Source organism: Zeus faber, assembly GCF_960531495.2.
Source record: "Zeus faber genome assembly, chromosome: 7".
Lineage (NCBI taxonomy): Eukaryota > Metazoa > Chordata > Actinopteri > Zeiformes > Zeidae > Zeus > Zeus faber.
Window position 1 is genome coordinate 21,437,668 of NC_137203.1, and position 20,661 is coordinate 21,458,328.

General features: G+C 46.4%; 2 protein-coding genes across 3 annotated transcripts; one reads left to right on the plus strand and one right to left on the minus strand.

Moving 5' to 3' along the window:
- Positions 1–164: 164 nt before the first annotated feature.
- Positions 165–4,285, plus strand: LOC307233046 (uncharacterized protein; the record flags this gene model as incomplete). The annotated part of the gene is made up of 4 exons (XM_080004258.1): positions 165–186; positions 1,032–1,198; positions 1,300–2,360; positions 3,789–4,285. 4 exons carry the CDS (start codon positions 165–167, stop codon positions 4,171–4,173), a joined length of 1,635 nt encoding a protein of 544 aa, XP_079860384.1. The 3' UTR covers positions 4,174–4,285.
- Positions 4,286–7,032: 2,747 nt separating this feature from the next.
- zfand5a (zinc finger, AN1-type domain 5a) lies at positions 7,033–15,321 on the minus strand. Of its 2 annotated transcripts, none has more exons than XM_080003544.1 (6): positions 15,168–15,321; positions 11,039–11,200; positions 10,274–10,376; positions 10,069–10,154; positions 9,435–9,563; positions 7,033–9,274 (listed from the first exon to the last, which is right to left on the minus strand). In XM_080003544.1, the coding sequence occupies exons 2-6, from the start codon at positions 11,196–11,198 to the stop codon at positions 9,126–9,128; spliced, it is 627 nt and encodes a 208-aa protein (XP_079859670.1). In that variant the 5' UTR covers positions 11,199–11,200; positions 15,168–15,321; the 3' UTR covers positions 7,033–9,125. The 2 variants fall into 2 exon arrangements, with proteins under 2 accessions (XP_079859670.1, XP_079859671.1); XM_080003545.1 differs by having other exon boundaries at positions 9,222–9,329.
- Positions 15,322–20,661: the final 5,340 nt, after the last annotated feature.

The following is a 20,661-nucleotide window of genomic DNA, read 5'->3' on the forward strand; positions in this document are numbered from 1 at the left end:
GGCAGCCGAGGATGAGGAGGAGGAACTGGGGGACGCTGGATGACGACGCCCTCGTCCCCTCGCTGAGCCGGCTCTGTCTGCTCAGCCTGGCTGACAACATGAAGGGGCTGTGGGTGAAGGACTACGAGGACAAGTACCTGGACCGCTACAGCTTCCGCCACATCATGGGGCCTTTCAACATACTGCGTGGGTTGACGGAATTCATTAAAACATCCGTATCAACTGATACAGATTAACCTAAAAAGTACCAGAAGCTCTGCCAGACTTTTACCTAGAAGTATGGACTCCATCATAGCAATGTAATGGATACAACTATCATAACATAATTGTAGTCCAAAGGTAATGGTTGATTTTTCTCCATTATCTATGTTTGTTATGGCTTTTGCAATACAGTACCCTATTTTAACCTGGTATCAGACTGATATCCACTACTAGTGCATTGCTGCAACCCTATCAGTGGATAATAACTGTCTGGCACACCCTTGAATTCCAGGGCGAGTGGGTTTCTCCTTCTTTTTGTGTAGATCTTCCTCTATTGGGAATCAAGGGGGGTGGGGGGGGGACTGAATCAGCCTGTTATGTAACTTCCCTGTTATTCATTTTGGTTCCTTTGCCCGCTCAGGTTTTTATTTTCCACAAATTTCATCACAGTCCAAATTCCATTTATTTTCCTTTGAGCTTGTAAGAGTGTGATTGAGCTGGGTTTTGTAGAGATGATGTTCGGCGTCTAGCTCGGCACATCAGAGACATCCAACTGACTTCCAGAAGAGATCTGGCTCAAGGAAACCTCATCAAACTGCTACCAAAAATTCAGTTTTGGGGTGGCGGTGGCGCAGATATGACTTGTTTTCAGTGAACCTTTCAATGTCCATGCCTTTTGTTTGGCTATTATTTGCACCGTTATGTACTTACCACATTATTTCCTTTGCTTTGAGACGGCAAAAGTTTGACAAAAGATAGATATACACTATATCTCAACTGATTGTGTCCTGACTCTTTTCTCCTTTCTCTTTCCACCCTTCTCCCTCCAGCGGGGGAGCTCGTGGAGGAGCTGACGTATCTGCTTTGTTCCAGGAAGCAGATATCCAGAGCGTCGCTGCATCTCCTGCTGGTCCCTCAGCTCCGAGGCTTGTCTCTGCGCGGCTTCCCCGGCCTCGCCACCCCCAACGTGTGTTCGCTCGTCGCCGCCCGCTGCCAGGTCAGACCGGAATCTGGTTCTCTTCCTCTGTGCTCTCTGGGATGACACGTAAAGAACTATCGCTCAGCATTATTCAGCATTACCGCTCTTCTTGTCCTCAGTCTCTGTCCAGGCTGGACCTCTCCGGGGCCCAGCATCTGCCCTCGCAGGTCCAGTGCGATCTGCTGGGCGGCCTCCCCAACCTGCGCTCCCTCTCCCTGGCCTCCACCCTCTGCGACCGGCGGGTCATCCAGGCGCTCCCGCTTTGTTGCCCGGCGCTACGCCACGTGGATGTGTCCCGCTGCCACTTGTTGTCTCCGCCGGCGCTGCTTCCTCTGGCGGGCCGGGCTTCCTCCCCCCGGTCTCCGCTGCCCCTGAGCACCCTCCTGGCCACGGATATAGGGTTTGGAGAGGCAGAGGGGGACGCGGTGGCGGCCGCCGCCTACCTCCTGCTGGCCCTGCCTTCCCTGGAGAAGGTGGCGATGGAAGGCCTCGCCCAGGCGTTCGCTCTCATCCGCCGCCGAGAATTTGGTGAAACGGACGAGTTCACGCGCAGAGAGGGAGCGCCGTGTTTGGAGGAGGTGTGGAGGGAGACGTGGCAGGAGAAGGAGGACAGAGGAAGGAATGAGGAGAATGATGACGACACGGCAGCAGAGGACGAAGAAGATGCAGATGGAGATTTCAGCGGAGTCCAAGAGCAAACTTTGCCTCGACGGGGACTGTTGGGAAGAGGCGTGACAGAGGCGGGCGAGGACCAACTGACGCTGCGACTGAAGGATGTGCAAGGCCTGTCTCCTGCTTCTCTGGAGGCTGTAGGACCGCTGTGTCCCCACGTACGGTCCATATCCTTGGACGTGGACACCGATGATGTCGGCCTGGTAGCCACGGGCCTCGGGGCCTGGCGTGGCCAGCTGTGTGGCCTGGCCATATGCTACCCGGGGCCTGCCGTGGATCTCCTGCCCTCGCTGCGAGTGACCGGGTCCACCCTGGTCTCGCTGACCCTGGAGGGGGTGAAAACCAGCCCCCGCACTCCTCTGCTGGAGGTCATCCGGGCCTGTCCCGCACTCCGGGAGCTGGTTTTCTCGGGTGAGCCCCCAACCCCCGCCTTCCTGAGGGCGCTTCCTGTAATGGAGGATGACGGGAACCTTCCCACTTTGCCTCACCTCACCTCCCTCACACTCGCGTAAGTCAAGCGTTGAAATTTCTCATCCGCAAAAAAATGCCTGTCGGGCTCTAGAGCTGAATTCATAACTTACAACTTGGCTTTGTTTTTTTGTTGGTTTGGGGGGGGGGGGGGGGGTCGAAATACTATAATACCAACTTCATGTCTTTTTTTCACGTTTATATAACAGCCTGCAAGATTCAATGATTTGAATCTGCGATTTTTATCAATTAGTATTTTATATCAATTTCGTATTTTGTATCTCTGTGCTGGGTGCTGCTCTGGAGCCCCTAGAACTGGTTGTGGAGGGAAGGATGTTACATAAGCGGCTCAGCATAATGGACAACACTGCACACACCCCCCACACAGCCTACTGGTCAGACAACAGAGTGTCTTCAGCCAGAGGCTCCTTCAGCTCGGCTGTAATAAGCACTGTTACAGGAGGTCATTCTTGTCCACCTCAATAGCCACCTACAATGACTCCCCTCTGTGCCATGAAAGGAAACTCCTCCTCTGAATGGCAATGCACCAGGCACATTTTTATTTCACAATTAACTTCCACTTTTAAGCTTTACCTTTCACTAAGTTCAATTCTATTTTATTCTATTTATTTCTATTATTATTGTTTCAAATTTGTATTTATTTAGTTAGTGTGTGTGTGTGTGTGTGTGTGTGTGTGTGTGTGTGTGTGTGTGTGTGTGTGTGTGTGTGTGTGTGTGTGTGTGTGTGTGTGTGTGATTTCTGCTGCAACACTGGTATTTCCCTTTGGGGATTAATAAAGTACCTTTAATATTATCTTATCTTCTTCAAATCCTAAAAGAGACACCCTGAAGCCATTTCCATGCTTTACCTTCCACTTCATGTGTGACAATTTCTAATACACAAGAGACAGTAAAAAATCAATTTAAATTATGACCTTGCGTTTGTAGAACTGCACATGACGAGAAGACATCCAAAATGATAGACTGCAGTTTCAGAGCAAAAGGTTAAGTGTTTGCACACTGTGGCAGTTTCGCCTACCACACGCCACCCGATTGGCGTTTTCAGGGACCTTCGGCACAGAGACACAGGCGACGGTGTTGTAGAGACATCAGTTTATTGTAGAGTGGAGGCCAGTTGGAATAAGCCCAGGAGCAGATGGACATGGGTCACGACGAGGGCTCCTCTCCTGATTGAGTGTGGGGATGGGGGTTTTACCTGCTGCCCGTGAGACCAACCAGCGAGCAACAGGTATGCAGCCACACTGATCCTGGATCCACCAATTACCTAGACCCAGGTCAGGTGTGGCTGCTCAAACCACACCATTCCCACACCACACATATATTAACAAACAATTACTTAATGTTGAATTTGATCACAATAATGAAATTAAGCCGTCAGTTGTGATTGAATGACTACATTGATGTAACGAAGTAAAATTAACCGCGTTTGTAATTCTTGTGTGTGCAGTTTTGATTACGACCACAGCCAGATGAAGTCCACGGCGTCCTGGCCGTCCCTAGAGACGGTGCTGAGGAGCCTCCTGTCCGGGTCTCCCCTGCTGGACAGCCTCTCCCTGGTGGCCGTGCCCTGCCACCTGGACTCTGTCCTGGGGGGCGTTTTCCGCGGGATCTTCCACCGTGGACCGGGCTCGGCCCACCTCCCTCCCCCTCCGCTCGGACAGGTGAAGCACCTCGTCCTGGCCCGGAGCGACGTCACCATGCGGACAGTGAAGGGTGTCCTGGCGCGATGCAGGCGGATCCAGTTCCTGGACCTGAGCTGCTGCTGGTACATCAGCCGGCAGGAGTGCACGGAGCTTCAAGTTTCCAGCCGCGTCACGCTGGTCTGGACGTAGCGGAGAGACCGCGGCGGGAAGCTACACGTTGCACTTCAACAACATGGCAGGGAAATCAAAACTCCATTTTGAAACATCGGGGGGAAAAAACAAAAATGCCAAAGATACTGTATGGCCTCCTTTATTCCTTGGCTTATTTTCTTTATAATCAAAATACAAAATACAGCAAATGCAGATTTGTTTTCTTTTTTTTCATCAGAAATGGAGTTAGGCCAGAACAGATTTTTTTAGCAGGGTCTTTAGATTCAAATTCTAGGAACGTTATGTATGTTTTGAATCATTTTGAAGGACAGAGCACTTCCAACTATTATCAGATGTTATCGTACAAATTGTATATATCGTATTAAAATGAACCGTATCAGCAAATCTGCTGAATTATTCCCATCAATGAAGTTTGACAACCCAGACTTTGCAACAACATGATATATTCTATTGCATGGGTATCTAAATGAACTTAATTCAGATTTTCAACTTTCACTTGTCGATGGGGTAGTGAATTAAAAACAAACCTGTTTTTCACAGTCGTTTCAACTTGTGTTCGATTTCAGACATGTTATATGCAAACAAACTATGCAAACAACTCCCTCATAAAGTATGAGGGAGTTGTTTAAGAGCAACTGGTTCCCACAGTGGACCTGACTACTTGATATCATATATTATCTTATAAATATAATATATTCTGTAATGGTTTTACATTTACTAAGTTGTCATAGACTGTATTCCACGTGATGCACAAATTTGGTTTATGCCTTATCCACAGTCCAATAATACATTCATGTACATCTTTTTGTTTAGAAGTGTGAGTAAATAAATATATTCTATGTGGACTCGTCGTGGCCGCCAAAACAACATTCTCAGCAGCAGAGATTTACAATTAACAATTAATAACAGTAAAACACAATTTACAATGTTTTTTGGGGGGGTATTTTGTCAGCGTTCAAGCCTCTTTGTGCGCCATTCCCCGAAAAGGTGGGCGGCCGGAGTCTAGAGAGCAAACCCAGGTCAGGATGAAAGGCAGACGCCGGGCGATCGCGTCATTACACACTTTAAAGGAGTTGAATCAGTAACGCAGGGCGCGGTCGAGCCCCGGAGGTTTTAACAGCTTCCCTTGTTGTTTACCAGCCCATCGAGGCGTAAGTGGAAGAAGGCGGCTTCCGGTGTGACCGCCCACACTTCCTGTTTACCCCGAGGCTCCTCGTACAGATCGATCAGTTCCATGGAGGGTGCGGGACTGGTTCTCTGGCCGCCATTGGCTGTACGGTATACAGTGTGTGTTTCTTTCAGTTCTCCCTGTTGTTCTCCGGTGTCTGCCGCTAGGTGGCGCGCTTGCCAGGGGGAGTATTTAGCGTCGGGCCGATCCGGTTGTACACTGGGTGGTGAGGCCTCATGACGCCATGCCAAGTCGGCTTAATCTCCACCACTCCTTCTGATCTCTGTCTGTCTGCCTGACGCTCTCTCTCTCTCTCTCTCTCTCTCTCTCTCTCTCTCTCTCTCTCTCTCTCTCTCTCTCTCTCTCTCTCTCTCTGGTCAAACCGGGTCGCACTGGATGTTTTTCTTTTTTATTCCGTCTCACTAGCCGCAGTTTTCCAGGTCAGGAACAAGAATTATCCTAAAATTAGAGCCCGGATCTTCTCCCTCTTTCTTCCTTGTAAAAAAACAGACACTCGAGAACAGCCCGTAGTCATTTGTAGTTCACGTTCACTTGATTTGCTCTGACGTACACAAAGGGAATTGTTCTTTGCCGTTTTGTTTTGCACGTCAAATGAAAGCCTAAATAACAAACAGCCACCATGTTGCTAATGTGGACACTTTACTGCCAGTTACTCTGTCTTAATACACTAAACAGTGATTTTATATATGTGTGTGTGTGTGCATGTGTGTGTAGTAGTTAGTCTTACTTATACTATATTAAGCATAACATACTAAGTTATTCCAGTAATATGAAGACATCATAGCAAGGGGAACGCTCTGGTTCTGCTTTAATCATCTAACAGGGGGGTATTATGTCCAACACTTTTCTAGTAACAATAAAAGGGACGTTGCTCAATCAGGTTTTCCGCTGTTAACGCGTGCATTTTGTGCACACCGGCCACGTCAGGTGTCAGGACACCACCCTCACCTAGTCACAGTCCCAGGATCACAGACGGGCACGGCCGCCGCGTCTTCGGACAGCGGCCTCGGCTAAATCTGACATTCATGCATCTGGCGGCGACATCCTGCCACTCACTGTCGCTCTGATGCCATAGATCTACTGGTAGACAGGAATGGAAATAAGAGGGGAAATACGACAGAGAAATAGATTCAAATGCATTAGGAGAATTATTAATCGCTCCAATGGGCCCGGTGAGAGAGGCTGTGTTTGTGTGGATATATTAATGTACAAACAAAATATCATGAGGGATAAAAATCCAAACCATGCAGTTTTTTGTTCCATTAGGTTTCGCAAGTTTTTACACATTTCAGGGCAAACTGCTTCTTGACATTTTTGTCCGGAAGACGTTTCTGAACAGACACCCACGGTGCACGCACCTCAGCTGTCAAGAGCAGCTGTCTGCGTGACGCCATCTGCCCAAATACTCTCCGCTGGTGGAAAAGCACATGGTCTCCCGAAACATAAATGGTACGTTCTGTACTTCGAGCCCGGACTGACAAATCTTGCTCCTGTCAGAACGTCTCAGGTGAGCGAGGTGAGACTGGGTGGTGGTGGTGAGGGGAGGGGGGCAACAAGTCTGTGCTTGGGCTGTGTACAACACAAGCCCGTGGCACAGATTAAATATGTAAACTCGGTTGTATTAAATAACCTCAACTGCTAGGAATCCACGCTAATAAGAAATGAGTCCACGGTAGGTCATGTAATGTCTCTCTGTACATAGTTTTATTTACATGATACAATTCTGTTGTAATGCTGGATAGCAAGATTATATGTAATACATAAATATCAACACAGTTTGTTGTTTTTCTTTTTTTTGTACAAATTTGCATATAACTAAGAATCAAAAGGTAAAACTCAAACGGATACATAACATTTTTTGTTTTCTCGCTTTAAATGAAAAAAACTCACATCCTTACAGGGGGGTAAAGGGGGTTAACACAAGTCACAAACGTACACACATCTCGATGTGTCAGGCAGCCATGAAAATAAAACTTCTCGCTCGCAGGCGCACGCACAGACACACACGTGCGCGCGCGCACACACATCTCTAGAGTGTTCTACAGCCAAACACATGGACCAATAGCTGATAGAGAGATGACAAGTGAAGTTACATCTTATCCTGGTATCTATTAGTTTTCAGAAATCTAGCTCTGGCATGCTCCTGTAGTTCTGTAAACATGTGCTGTTAAAACCGGGTAGTTTCACAGACAAAAAGGGGACTACACACCCATCTAAAAATCATACCCACACACGCACACACACACACACACACACACCTGTGTTTCACAAACCTTTTGTTAGCGCATACACAAAACAAAGAATAAAATAAAATACATTGCATGGCTCACATACCCTATTTCCACAAATGCACTGAATACATGTGCTAACATCAGTACTATGCTAATGGAAGAGGAAAAACGAAAAAAAAAAAAAAAAAGGGAAATGAAACAGAATTTCAATTTAAAAACAAAAAATTGTCTCTCAGTAGGTACAAATGACCAAAACACTACGTGAGTGATGCCTAGTTCATTCAGATGACCCTTTACACACTATTGTAGGTGACATTTTACCCATGCATGTATTGCATTTGTCCATGCCTCACATAATGTACTATCTACCCATACAACAGACCTGCTGGGGTTGGGGGAAGGCACCCCTTTCTCCCCAAGCCTCACCCTGGAAACTGCGCAAGGATCAGCAGACATGGCCCTCATCCTACCTGAGCTTCGGGGATTACAATCTGAGCTCAGACTAGTCGGGGACCTCCCTCACCCATTCTATCCATCGCAAAGTCTATGGTTTCGGAGAGCGAAAGGTGGAGAAAATATTTTGTCCCCTGTGTTCTTCTGTACCTCTGAACCTTGAACGGAAAATTACCGCGTCACATTTCAAACCCTCTGAAAAAAATAAAAATAAAAAGAAAGGCAACACTTCCTGTGCTGTTTGGAGAGTTGCTGAGGCCGACGACCAGAGAGCGCCACGTTCCCGCTCGGTGGAATAAGCTGATGAAAACGAGTTGAGAGAGGGAAGACAGCAAAGCTTGACATTGCAGCCGTGAGGTAGGTAAAGCTAGGAAGGACAGAGATAGAGACGACTTAGCTAAGCCCCTTGTGCACTAGTGGGACTTAGGTATATGGTTCTCCAAATGTTCTGCATGCTTCCAACGCTAGCAGGATGCAGAAATAGAGCTTTTGTTGAATGAGAACTGAGATGGTTGCCGTGTGATCTGAACGCGTGGAAAGACCTGCTGGCCTCTTGACGTGTGACAAGGTCGAAGTAAAAATGTCCGCCGACAGTTTGGCACAAAATGGCGCCTGATTTAGGTGAGAGAGGAGCACAGCGCATCCTGGACAGTTACCCTGGGCTGCTCATAAGACATACACATACACACACATATATACATATACATATACATACATATACATATATATATATATATATATATAATCTTAATGAAAGGACTGAACAGCGGCAAAGACACACCACAGAAAAAAAAGTAGGATAAAACAAAATAAAATAAAATAAAATAAAATAAAATAAAAAAAGAGAAAAGTGATCATTCATGCATCGCCCTCAGACAGGATCTTTTCTCTTTTTCTTCACTTTTTGTTTATTTTCTCGAGGCTGTTGTTTTCAAAGAGTCCTTTTTTTTTTTTTTTTTTATCCTCTCCTGCCCACAAATGCCAGTGTTCATGTCAAAAGGTTCACACTCGCACTTCAGTCTTTGTCAAAAGTTTTGTCATCGTCACTGTTGTTGTTGCCGCCGTTGTCTCGGTGTTATCGTCCCGGGAGGGTGGTTCTATATTCTCTGGATCTTGTCAGCCACCACCACAGGGTTCTCCTTGCGGATCTTGGCGGCGGCCTCGGCTTTGTAATCGTAGGGACAGTTGTGCTTGTCGGAGTACCGGTGGAGGCCACAGAACAGGTTGCCACAGCGACAATCGAACCCTGGCGGCACAAGTTTGTCACGTCAGAAGGTTGGACGGTGCAAGCGGACAGTGAACTGAGCCAAGGGGTTATGAGGAAAAATAAATAAATAAATAAATAAATAAATAAAAAACTTGGGAGTTTGATGGCTGAAGATATATCATAACGTAAGGCTGCTTACCTGTGAGGCCAACCCTTTTGCGGCACATGAAACATCTGTTTTTCTTGGGTTTTGGGGTGTCTCCCTTGCTGTCCTCACCGCTAGAAGAAGCAACAGTGCTGGGGCTAGAAGCGGTAGGCTGGCTAACAACTACATAGAAAGAAAGGAGGGGAGGCAAAGTTAGTGAAAGGGAAAAAAATAACACTAATGAGTTGTGTTCTGCTTGAGTGAATGCATTTTTCTTCCTGTGTTTTTTTTTTTTTAACTAATTTCTGTGAGTGATATTGAGTCTAGCACTAATGTGCTTGGCTGTAACTCTGGGTGCTTTTAGTTAAACCCATTGCACATGGCAGAACACAGTGCGCCGATCTGAGAGAGAGCTCTGACAGGCAACTCATATCTAAGAATGCCCTCTGGTGGAGAGGTATTTTTAAACAGGCTTATTTTTAGTTACCCTCTGTCTTCAAGGCACCATGCAAAACCTGCAGTTGGATCTACAGTATGCAGCATTGCATTAAAAATAAACCCTCTCTGGCTCGCACAGTAGCAAGGTTTGCCTTAAGTCACCCGTGTCTGTGCACGTGTGTTACTCGCGTGTGTAAATATTCTATTTGAGTGCAGTCTGTGTGTGATTCAAAATGTGTGTGTGTGTTACCAGGCTCTAAGGTTTCGGGTTTGTCCTCTCTGGAGATGCTCATCTCTGTCATTTGTTGAGTCACAGGGAGAGATCCTTGAATAGTTCTGAGGGCGGGCGTGGAGGGAGAGGTGTGCATGAGTCGGGGACGATAAGAGGTAGCAGCTCACTCACAAAACAAATAAGAAGCAAAGCATCGAATCAGACAGGCATATAGAGCACCGACCTAGACATGTCTGGCGAAGATGCCGGAGTGGTATCAACCTTGGCTAGACTGGCTTCTAGTCTCTGGATGGCTGAGGCCTCTGAGGTGGGACTGCCAGCAGAACCTGGGAGAGAGGACATTTCAAACCATTAGACGGGTGAAATATCACTTTAGGACAGAGACAACACGAAAAAGGAAAATTGTCATGAAAGCACTAAGAAGCAGATTGAGAAAGATGACAGCGATATGACATCATTTTCCATAATCGTAAATGTCTTGTTGCAAATGAACTTGACTTGTCACAGGGAATATAATGTCTTGTTTGGGAAAAAAAAGTTGACAGGTCATAAATTGACAAAACAGTTTGGCTATGGAGAGCAGCACCCGACCTCATGTAGCGTCATAAAAAAAGCAGCTGCCTCCCATTACAGGGAGAGGAAAAACAGAGGAGGGTGGGGGTGGGGGGGTGCTGGGAATATAAGTCTATATCCACCACGTGCTCGCCCTTCGCACCGCCATCCATAAATACATGGCACTGGGTGACTTTATTTATTAGCTGCAAAAATAGGATTTTCCAAGATTTCCTTTTTTTAAATGCCCATGGTTTCTATCTTCTGAGCGTATTCAAAGATGCTGTATAGAAAATACCACAAAGTAAAGAATCAAAATTACACTATTATCTGTTAAAGAGAAACACCCTCTAATTAAGACTAAAAGGCTGAGAGTATATATGATTTATGAATTAAGGAATGAGACAGCGGTGATTCTGAGTGTGTGTTTTCTTACCCATGGGGCTGAGGGGGCTCATGCGGTCGCTGCTTTGCTGTCGTGTCAGGTGTTCCTTGTAGCATACCGAGCACATGCCATTGGTCCTGGGGTTACCATAGAAACCACAGCCAGTGGCACAAAGCATGGGCACCGGGCTCTGGTTAGTCTCTTGGGCCATTGCTAACACAAAAAGAGAACACATGGGAAAACTCATTAGATAGTATTAGTATTAGGGAGTGTATACATGCCTGTATCTTGGTAAAATTATATTTTTGCCCACACAGGAAAATGGTATTCCGCTCAACCTAGCTCAGAGAGCGCTTGTGGCTGACAGACAAGACAACAAGATAAGAGCAGCGACCCTTCCAACATGGAAATGTAGCAGGAACTTGCTGTTTGTTAGTCAGAACACAGTAACAAATGAGGGCACTTCTCTGCAGGACCACTAGAGAACAAACCCTTGTTCTGTTCAGCACCTTGGCAGAAGCTGGGTTGTGTTGCCCCAAAACCCGCCACCACCCCTCCACGGTTCTGACAGCAGTTAGCATGGCTCTCATTTCTATTCTTATTTGGTTTCCATTGCTTCATGGCATGGAAATAAGGTTGGATATACAGAGGACAGTTATCAGAACCACATCAAGGGAGAAGAGAAAAACACAAAAGAAGGCTGTGAGCTCGAACGTCACCAACCCCAGCTTTTTGTGACGGTGCATGCATCATGATTACCACAAATAACGCTGAGTGACACTCCCCAAAGGGGTCAGAGTTCCTTCCTGTCTACAAACAAAAGAAAAAAAAAAAAAAAAAAAAAAAAAAAAAAAAACCTCATTCACAGCCATTAAGTTATTTTACTTACTCACTCACTCAAAAACAGCACAGATTTAGAGTTACAGCCAGAGCACAGAAAACACATCAGGACAAATGTGGAGGACAAAGCGTACAGACAGGTTTCAGACAGAGCTTGGGGTGTAGCGCGTTTACAAAAAGGCAAGCCTTGCCGGTTCTTACCACACAAGGAATGGAGGTAATTCAAAACTTTCCCAATCCCCCCCCGCCCCCACCACATGCGCGCGCACAAACATACATGTTCCCAGAACACGAGTGCGTTGGCCGTAGGTTGGGGAAACGTGACAGAGTCCTGTGACGTCGTACCCCATGCTTGCTGAAACACAGAACACAGGGCCAGGAAGTTGTGCAATGGGAGACGTCAGGACTCAGGCAATCGTACAAAACACCTAGTTTTGTACACAACACACCTAGATGAACACACAGCCACATAAGCACACTGTCTTCTTTGCCGATAAAACAAAGGGCACAGGACACCAACATGATTACACACATGAAAAGAGAACAGACAACAAGGCGCACACTCAGCAGTGATCTCACATTACACTTGTATGCCGCACACAGCTGCATAGGTCCCGGCCACTTCGAGGCCGGTTTCACAGACAACGACAACGACAACAACAACAACAACAACAACAGGGCAGTAAAAAAAACCAAAAAAACAGGCAAACTGAATGTTACGGGAGAGGCCGGGCAGTTTGCTCACAAACACTGTTGGTTCACTCAAGGTGTCCTGCCCTTGTCAATAGACAAACAAGGTCTGTTAAAATCTTGAGGACCACCCCCTGTGAGTGGGTCCGACCACTGGGTGTCAACAAAGGGTTTCCTTGGAAAAGCCCACAAAGCCCTTCTCTCCCACTGCGTCACGTGTCTTTCTGCTGAGAAATGCAAAGCAGGTGCTCTGGGACAACGTGTGGTCATGCTACAGACTTGGCCGTATTTATTTTTCATGACAACAGGAAATAAGGGCGGTGTCGTCTATTCTTACTTTAGAGATGGCATGCATTATGCATCTTAATTTGTCCTTTTGTGGGGTTGTTGTGGAAAATCTCTCTCACATGGGGCTTAAAAATATGACATGGCCTGGAGTCTAAAAACAAGACTTGACAAGGAGGGCGGTGGGCACTGTCTACTAGCCTGGCCACGGCTCGGGGTTGTCCTCAGCACACAATGGAACAATGGGGCAGAACGGCTCAGCTGTCACAGGCTGATGTCAGGGTCCACCTGTCAATCACGCGCCTCCTCAACCTTCAGCACTATACGTACTGTGTACTCGGTACTGGCAGCGGGCAAAAAGACCCAAATAATCGACACACACGTTGCTGGCCCCGTGTGTTCCCAGAAATACTATAGAGGGAAGTTAGGGGCTTTCTGCTCTGGGGGAGTATAAACTGAGGTAATCATTCACCACGAGGCCTCGCAGGACCAACTGACAAAATAGTAGGATTTCAGGAATAAATCATTAACAATGGTTTATTGATTGGAAGGTGGACTATATATCCTGTGTATTTATATACATAAACATGATCATACGCTTATATGGGGCATTACAACGCATCACAAAATAAAAACATGACGTTGTCATATAGTGGATGGTTGCTAAAAGGAAAGGGATGGATTAGTCACCGGTAGTTTAATCCGTAAACTACAGAAAAAGACATTCTCCCTGTAAGAAACCAAAGGCTGAGCTCGTATTTCAAGCTACAGCTAAAAACTACTGAGTCACAGCAACAGACAACAGAATGGCCACCTCCAAACAATGGACTAAAGAACCGTGTTACCGTTATTAATATGTGCGTTCAAAACGATATAATGTCCCGGGACAACAGATGAGAATAGACAGGGAGGACAATATATACATATATTGAGAAATGTGTTAACAGTCTCGACTGGGATCTTTTTTTGTATCTCCCTTTGTTTCCTCCTTTGTCTGCCATTTCTCCCAATTCCTGTTTGGACGCCGTTCCACAGCTTTTTCCTTCTCCCTTTAGCGACGCTGTTTTCAGAAAAACATCTTAAAAAAAAAAAAAACAACAACAACAAAAACAAGGCCAACGACGAGTGTTTCCCACACTTTGGCGTTTTCAACGAATCGACCGATTCGATTTCGTCGAAAAACACCGAGTAGAGCTCATATTCCGGCTCCCGACCACGGTCCACACCACTCGACTGCCCGGGTCGATATTTCGCTACTAACGCCGTGTTTACAGTCTCGTTGAAGTACATTTTCGTGTCCGGGGAACGTGTCTCGGTGCGGGTTCGTGCACGGTCGTACAGACAATAAGCACCATAAAGCATAAAGTCTGTGGTCGCTCGCAGTGGCTGTGGGTACGTGTCGTACTGTATATCATACGTGGGATGTCTCAGTACACGGTGACAATGAATGAGTAGGTCCAAATTATTACCATCCCCAATCATCCCCGATGTCTGAAGTTTATTACGTTACTATTACAACGCAAGGCATCGTTGCTGTGGGTTTTCTCCGTATGGGGTCGGTTTTTAAACACCGCCTCTCGGAGCGAAACGGTGTTTTTACCATTATAAATTCACGATTTGTCTCGCTTTGGTCCCCATCCCCCAGCTCGGGGCCATGCAGAGAGATAACAGCCGCTGGCAGTAATGCGAGGCGGGCGAACGACCCGCTCGTTGCGAACCGTTCGCCGTTCACCCGCCTACATACGTGGAAAAAAAAAACCATTTTGACAGAATTAAACCCTCTCGTGAGAACGCCATCCACACCCGGGAGCCGGTCGACCGCTGTGGCCGTCGTCCACCGTTCACTCGGGTGCGTTACACCGAAGCGAGAACTCCGCGGTTCTTATTTTTTTTTTTTTTTTGGTTTTGTTGTGTTTTGCCGAGTGACTCGTCAAGAACCGAGTCCGGGGGAAGAAAAACAACACACACACACACACACACACACACACACACACACACACACGCACACACACGCACACACACACACACACACACACACACACACAAAAAGAGCCGAAGCTCTCGCCGCTAGGGGGCGCCCCGCCTCGTTTCCCGACCAGACCAGTCACGTTCGCAGGCTTGTGATATTTTCGGGAGGTAGAGGCAACTCCCGACAAGCGAAACGGTTGTTTACCACAAACAAAACAAAAAAAAACAAAAAAAAACAGAAATAAAAAATAACAAGCCTGACATTTGAATCGGCGGTTTAATCGACCAAAAGGAAGGAAGAAAAAAAAAAAAAAGATGAGTCCTGCTTTGTCGGGATCTTTTTGTTTAATCCCGGTGTCCGTCCCACTAAACCTTCCTCGTCCGCGTAAACCCTCACCTGGAGAAGAGGAACAAAATGTCGTTGGCGCCGTTGGGTTCTCTGAGTATCTTGAGGGGCCGGTGGGGGAATAAAACGTCCTTCCTCCTCGGTGTATCCGCCGACTCCGAATAGATGGCTGGAATTAACGTCGCCCGCTATCGCTCTCGCCCCTTCTCTCGCTCTCTCTGTCCTTCCAGCTGGCTGTTTGTTTCCTTCTTTAGTAAGGGGCGTGGTGGGTGACGTCACAAACCGGGGCGGACGCGGGTGACGTCGCCGGTGCGGAGACGCGTCGCCGTTGGCCGGCCGCGCCGCCCCTCCTCCGGTTTAGAGCGCACAGCGGGGCGTGGGCGGCGCTTTATTACACACCACGCTCGTAATCTGCCCACAAGTACACGACTATTTTATTGAGTAATTCGCACAAATGAGTCGTAGATATAACGCTGACATGGCTCGTCTTAAAAAGAAGGCCAACAACAAAAAAACAAGTTCTTACATGTCCGTATCTCTCATCGAGTTGATTTTGAAAAACGCTGTAGGGAGCACGAAGCAAAATATGTTTATCTGGAAAGTACATTTTTAACTCACAAGGAATTCTTAGTAAAGGTTGGGACATCAATGTACCCACAACATCATAAGGACAGGTAGAACGAAAAAACCCCAAGTCTGGAGCATCAGAGTTAAGAAAGACTGAAGATGGAAACCACCAGGGATATCGGAGGAACAAAACAAGTATAGACTTCCTACCTCGAAAGTAATACTAGCCCCATCAATAAGGCTTCTTCATCTGGCGGCGGGGTGCATTCCCTTGTGTTGATGAAAAAGCAAACACATCAGGGCGGCGACAGCGGGGCAACAAACAGATCTGGATGTGTCCATATTGTGGCCAAGACTGAGAGATACATGTTTTTTCACCTGTTTTCTTTTCTTTTCTTTTTTTTTACGGTAATAAACAATCGGTTTAAGAGGCCATATCACTTTATGGTCCGATTGACAAATTGCGTCATTTTGAAAACACATCAAAAAGACTTCTTAGATAATGTACTGTAACTAGATCAGTGGGGGGTTTTTCACTTTGAAGAGCGCCAGACCTCTGTGTAACATGTAAACATGTTTCTTCCAAACAGTCATATTAGGGGCCATGTTTATAGGCCCTGCTGGTTTGGCCTCGAGGGCCTAACAAGCTCCAACATATTCCCCCAATATGTCAACGTTATACACATCCCCAAGCACTACTGGATGTGCCTGGTAGAAAATAAACACTGGTATTGAGTGTGTGTGTGTGTGTGTGTGTGTGTGTGTGTGTGTGTGTGTGTGTGTGTGTGTGTGTGTGTGTGTGTGTGTGTGTGTGTGTGTGTGTGTTTTTCAAAGGGAACTTGTTGACATCAATCATTAGATTCATGGAAAACCAGAACCTAGAAGATGGCTGTTGAGACAGTCCGTCCCGGCGCACTACAATATTGTGTTTATCCGTGGTAGGGAGAGAGAAGGCCGAGCTAAGCCCAATCAAAAGTATTTGAAACTAATTCACTGCTGCCTTTCCATTTAAAACAGTCACATAAAAAAAAAAACAAGTGGAAAAGACGGAAGCAGAAGAAGGCGGGAGTGGTAGAAAGCAATTCTGAAAAACACTGTTTACAGGAATATCAGAAACCAATAGACCTGCCCCGAATAACAAAGGCGGTTAACCTTGTCGAACATTGTGATGCATAGATTCGGTTCCACCCCTCGCAAAATTACCATACTACCAACCGTCTTAGGGTTAGAATAAAATAATAGAAAACTAAGGTGAAGTAGGTGTTCGTATGCTTGTGTGTGACATTTTCTTGACTATGCTGTGGTTCCCTTATTGACTTGTGTGCTACCTGTGTGAAAAATGACATCGCACTTTGTCCCAATGCCCCTCTTCATTCCAAATAATCTTGCTATTTCATACCAATGATTCCCGTCCATAGAGAGACATTACAATAACAATGACAAATCATAATGAATACTGATACCATGATTCCCCACAAAGATTCGATCAAACTGCGATATACTCACGTATCATCCTAATGTAACAAAAGACAAAGCTGTGTTGAATGCTCAACACAATTTGCATATCATTTGCATACAGTGTGTAATGGGGCGGAGTTTGAAATCCCAGCGCACTCTGATAGATGTGGAAATTGAATCAAACCATATAATCAAATCAATGCCTTTTGACATCAGAATGCTTATCCCCCTGTCTCCTTTTTAACGTGAGAACAGTCTTAAGGCAGGACATGAATTGGACACCTTGGTCAATTGCAAAAAGGCTATAGCAAAAAAACAACATATAGGCCTGTTGTGTGCTACGCATGTCCTAAATGTCTTTTGTGGCGGCCCCGTTGGACAGCCAGTGTATCTTGTGGAAAGACAATGAACTTGAGACAAACACGCTTTCCACGTACTCACGGAAAACCACCAAAGAAACCAAACCACCTTTCCCTTAAATTGGAGTCTTCGCACGAAACATGTTCTGGTCATGCCGCCCTTAAAAAAAGACAGGCGCAAAGCGGGTCCATGTGCATGTGAAATGTTTGTCCTCCTTAGTATGTCAAGGTTCATGTTTTCAATGAAAGCGAGGGAGGAGTTACAGAGGAGTATGTGGGTGGGAGGTGTCGGGTATCACTGCCCACCCTCAGCTTCTTTTCTCTGTTATGGTTTGGCTTGTATATACTGTATGTAGTGTATGTATGTTTATGTGTGTGTGTGTGTGTGTGTTTGTGTTTGGGGATGAGGATGAGGCTCCCCGTACCTTTTCCACAGCCTGCCATGTCCCACGTGAGTTAGTTGTCAATACAGCCATGACGACAAAAGCGTCCAATTTTCAGCCTCACATTCGTGGTGTGAATGTGTCGATTGTGTCGGAGGGTGTCTGTGTTTGTGTAATGTGCTGGTCGAAAATGGCATTTGAGAATCTGTGACAGTCTGTCCGTAGTTACTAGGCAGATATTGGCCATGCAGCACACACACACACACACACACACACACACACGTGCAAGCATGCACACACACACACACACACACCCACACACACACACACACACACACACACACACACACACACACACACACACACACCACACAGGGGCACAGCTTGTCTGTGTGTGGCGACAGTATGGGGAGACACTGTTGATAAAAAGGGGGCTGGTTGAAATGGCAGCTTAAAACCATTTACATAAGCTGTGTGCAGACTTGATAAGCTCTGCTCTGAGCTCGTCCAACAATGCTGTTTTTAAACCTGATCCCCACCCCGTTCTGTCCACACTCTGCTCCATGTGCGAGGCCGAAAGCACTCAGTTGTATGTATGCATGTGTGTGTGTGTGTGTGTGTGTGTGTGTGGGTGCGCGCGTGTGAATGAGTGTGTGGCGGCAGGTTGAGAAACCAACATTTTCCTGAATAGAGAGGCGGTGTCTGTTATGATTAGGAGGCTACAAGAGAGGGCTTTGTTTCTACTGCCGGCTGTTTCCACTTCTGCTCGCTGCTGTTGGTGCTTTTCCTTTGAAGAACCTACCAGGTAAAAAGGCTGGAGCCCGAGCATGTGAGCTCCAAGAACAGAGTGCGATTGTGTCAGCAAGTGTGACTGAGTGACACCTATCCAGACAAGTAGAGATATACACATATACACTAGGCCGTTGTTGGAAATGGATAGAGAGAGAGCGAGAGAGCGAGAGAGAGAGAGAGAGAGGGACCAGAGTGTGAAAGAAAGAAAAAAGAAGCATGATTTGCTGATTCACCGGTGACTCCCTCACTTCTGTAATCCATGGGTCTGCCCGCATGTGGTATGGAGCCGCACGTCTTGTGAGTTCTAACTGCTGTGGTTTGTGGTCAGGGAGGAGTCCGGCACTTCCCCATTATCTGTCTGTCTGTCTGTCTGTCTCTCTCTCTCCCTCTCTCTGTGCCCTCATCATCCGCACCACACACACACACACACACACACATCTAAATGGGGGAGGATATATCACACGAGGTTCACTGCAATAACTTCAGTGTGTATGTACACGCATGGGCTTTTCTACCTATGTGCTTATAGTAGGTCGCTTTGGATTAAATGTTGTGCAAAATGAATGCCTGTAAATGTACTAGGGCTTTCACGAACTAGTCAACTAGTTGACAACTGTAAGCGAGGTCGGCAGCAGTCGACTCGTCGTGGACGACATTTTTTTTGTCAATGTCACCAGATTTACAATACACAATTATTTTATTATTACAATAATTTAACTAAATGTGTATTTACATGTATATCTTAATTCGGCTATGCTCCCCTAATTTATTTCATTAACGAAATACAATTGCCAAAATTTCTGGGGTTCCAGTGTAGCCAGCGGATATCCAGGCCAAGACTTCCTCTTCCGTCGCTGCTTACTGTCTGAGCAGCAACTTGAGACGCGAGAATGGAGTTGGAGCTGAGACACGACGTCTACGATCAGAGAGAAAAAAAAAAAAAAGCGAATAAAAAGCGAAATCGTCGTCGGACCGATAGACCGAGATTGCCTAGAATGCTGACCTCACCAGGGGTCCTCACTGAGCCATACACATAGGCTCTACTACCCACTGTACTATATGTAGCATACTGTACCGCATACTGTGTCACTGTTCAGGGTTGTTTGTGATGCCGTATTGCTGCGCCGTACTGTTGTATACTGTGCTGTATTATCCCAAACACTACCTCACTCTATTCACATGCCACTTTAATGCACATATCTGTATATACATAATTGCCTAGTCCATATACATAAGCATATTCCCTCTATCTATTCCATTTTATTTTTATTGTGTTTTATTTTATTCTATATATTTTCATTTTATTCTATAAGTATTCGACTTACTGTATTACGTTTTAGGAGTCAGTTAGTTGGTCTATTGGAAAGAAATTTTTCCTAGGACATATTGTGCGTTATCACCGGGTGCGCTGCATTACATTTCACTGCATATAAGGATGAAAGTATGTATATGTAAGTGACGAATAAAAAATCTTGACCCTTGAATGTCGAATCTTGAATCTTGAACTCCTCTCCCTGCGTCTTTCTCACACATTCGGTAAAAGACGACTAGTCGACTACTATTGTGTGTGTGTGTGTGTGTGTGTGGGGGGGGACCTGGGTGGAGGAAAAATCAGTAGTCGTGAAACCCCTAAAATGACCAAGCTGTTGTAGTTCATGTTTCTCCAAAGCTGCAATGCGTTTGTAAGTGTCTGACAAGCTGGTGACAAACGTGGTTTTTTTTGGGGAGGGGGGGTTTCCTGAGAAAGAAGTGCGTGCGTGCGTGCGTGTACGTGTGTGTGTGTGTGTGTGTGTGTGTGTGTGTGTGTGTGTGTGTGTGCGCGCCCAGCAGATGCCCTGTGCCCTGGTCCGTTCCCTCCGCTCCAGAGTCAGACTGGCTGCTCTTTGTTGCTGCTCCCTCGTGCAGACGTCGCCGGCCACGTGCGTCTCTGTCTGCACAGAGAGGCCCCGCCCCCCCGTCGGCGGGATCCGTCAGTCACGGCCGCCA

Bases quoted from the DNA above. Each gene is read 5' to 3' on its own strand.
- zfand5a (XM_080003544.1), bottom strand. From the start codon at position 11,198: ATGGCCCAAGAGACTAACCAGAGCCCGGTGCCCATGCTTTGTGCCACT. The intron at 10,155-10,273 runs GTCGGTGCTCTA...GCCCGCCCTCAG, and splicing joins TCTTCGCCAGACATGTCTAG to AACTATTCAAGGATCTCTCC. The intron at 9,275-9,434 runs GTAAGCAGCCTT...TTGTGCCGCCAG, and splicing joins CAAAAGGGTTGGCCTCACAG to GGTTCGATTGTCGCTGTGGC.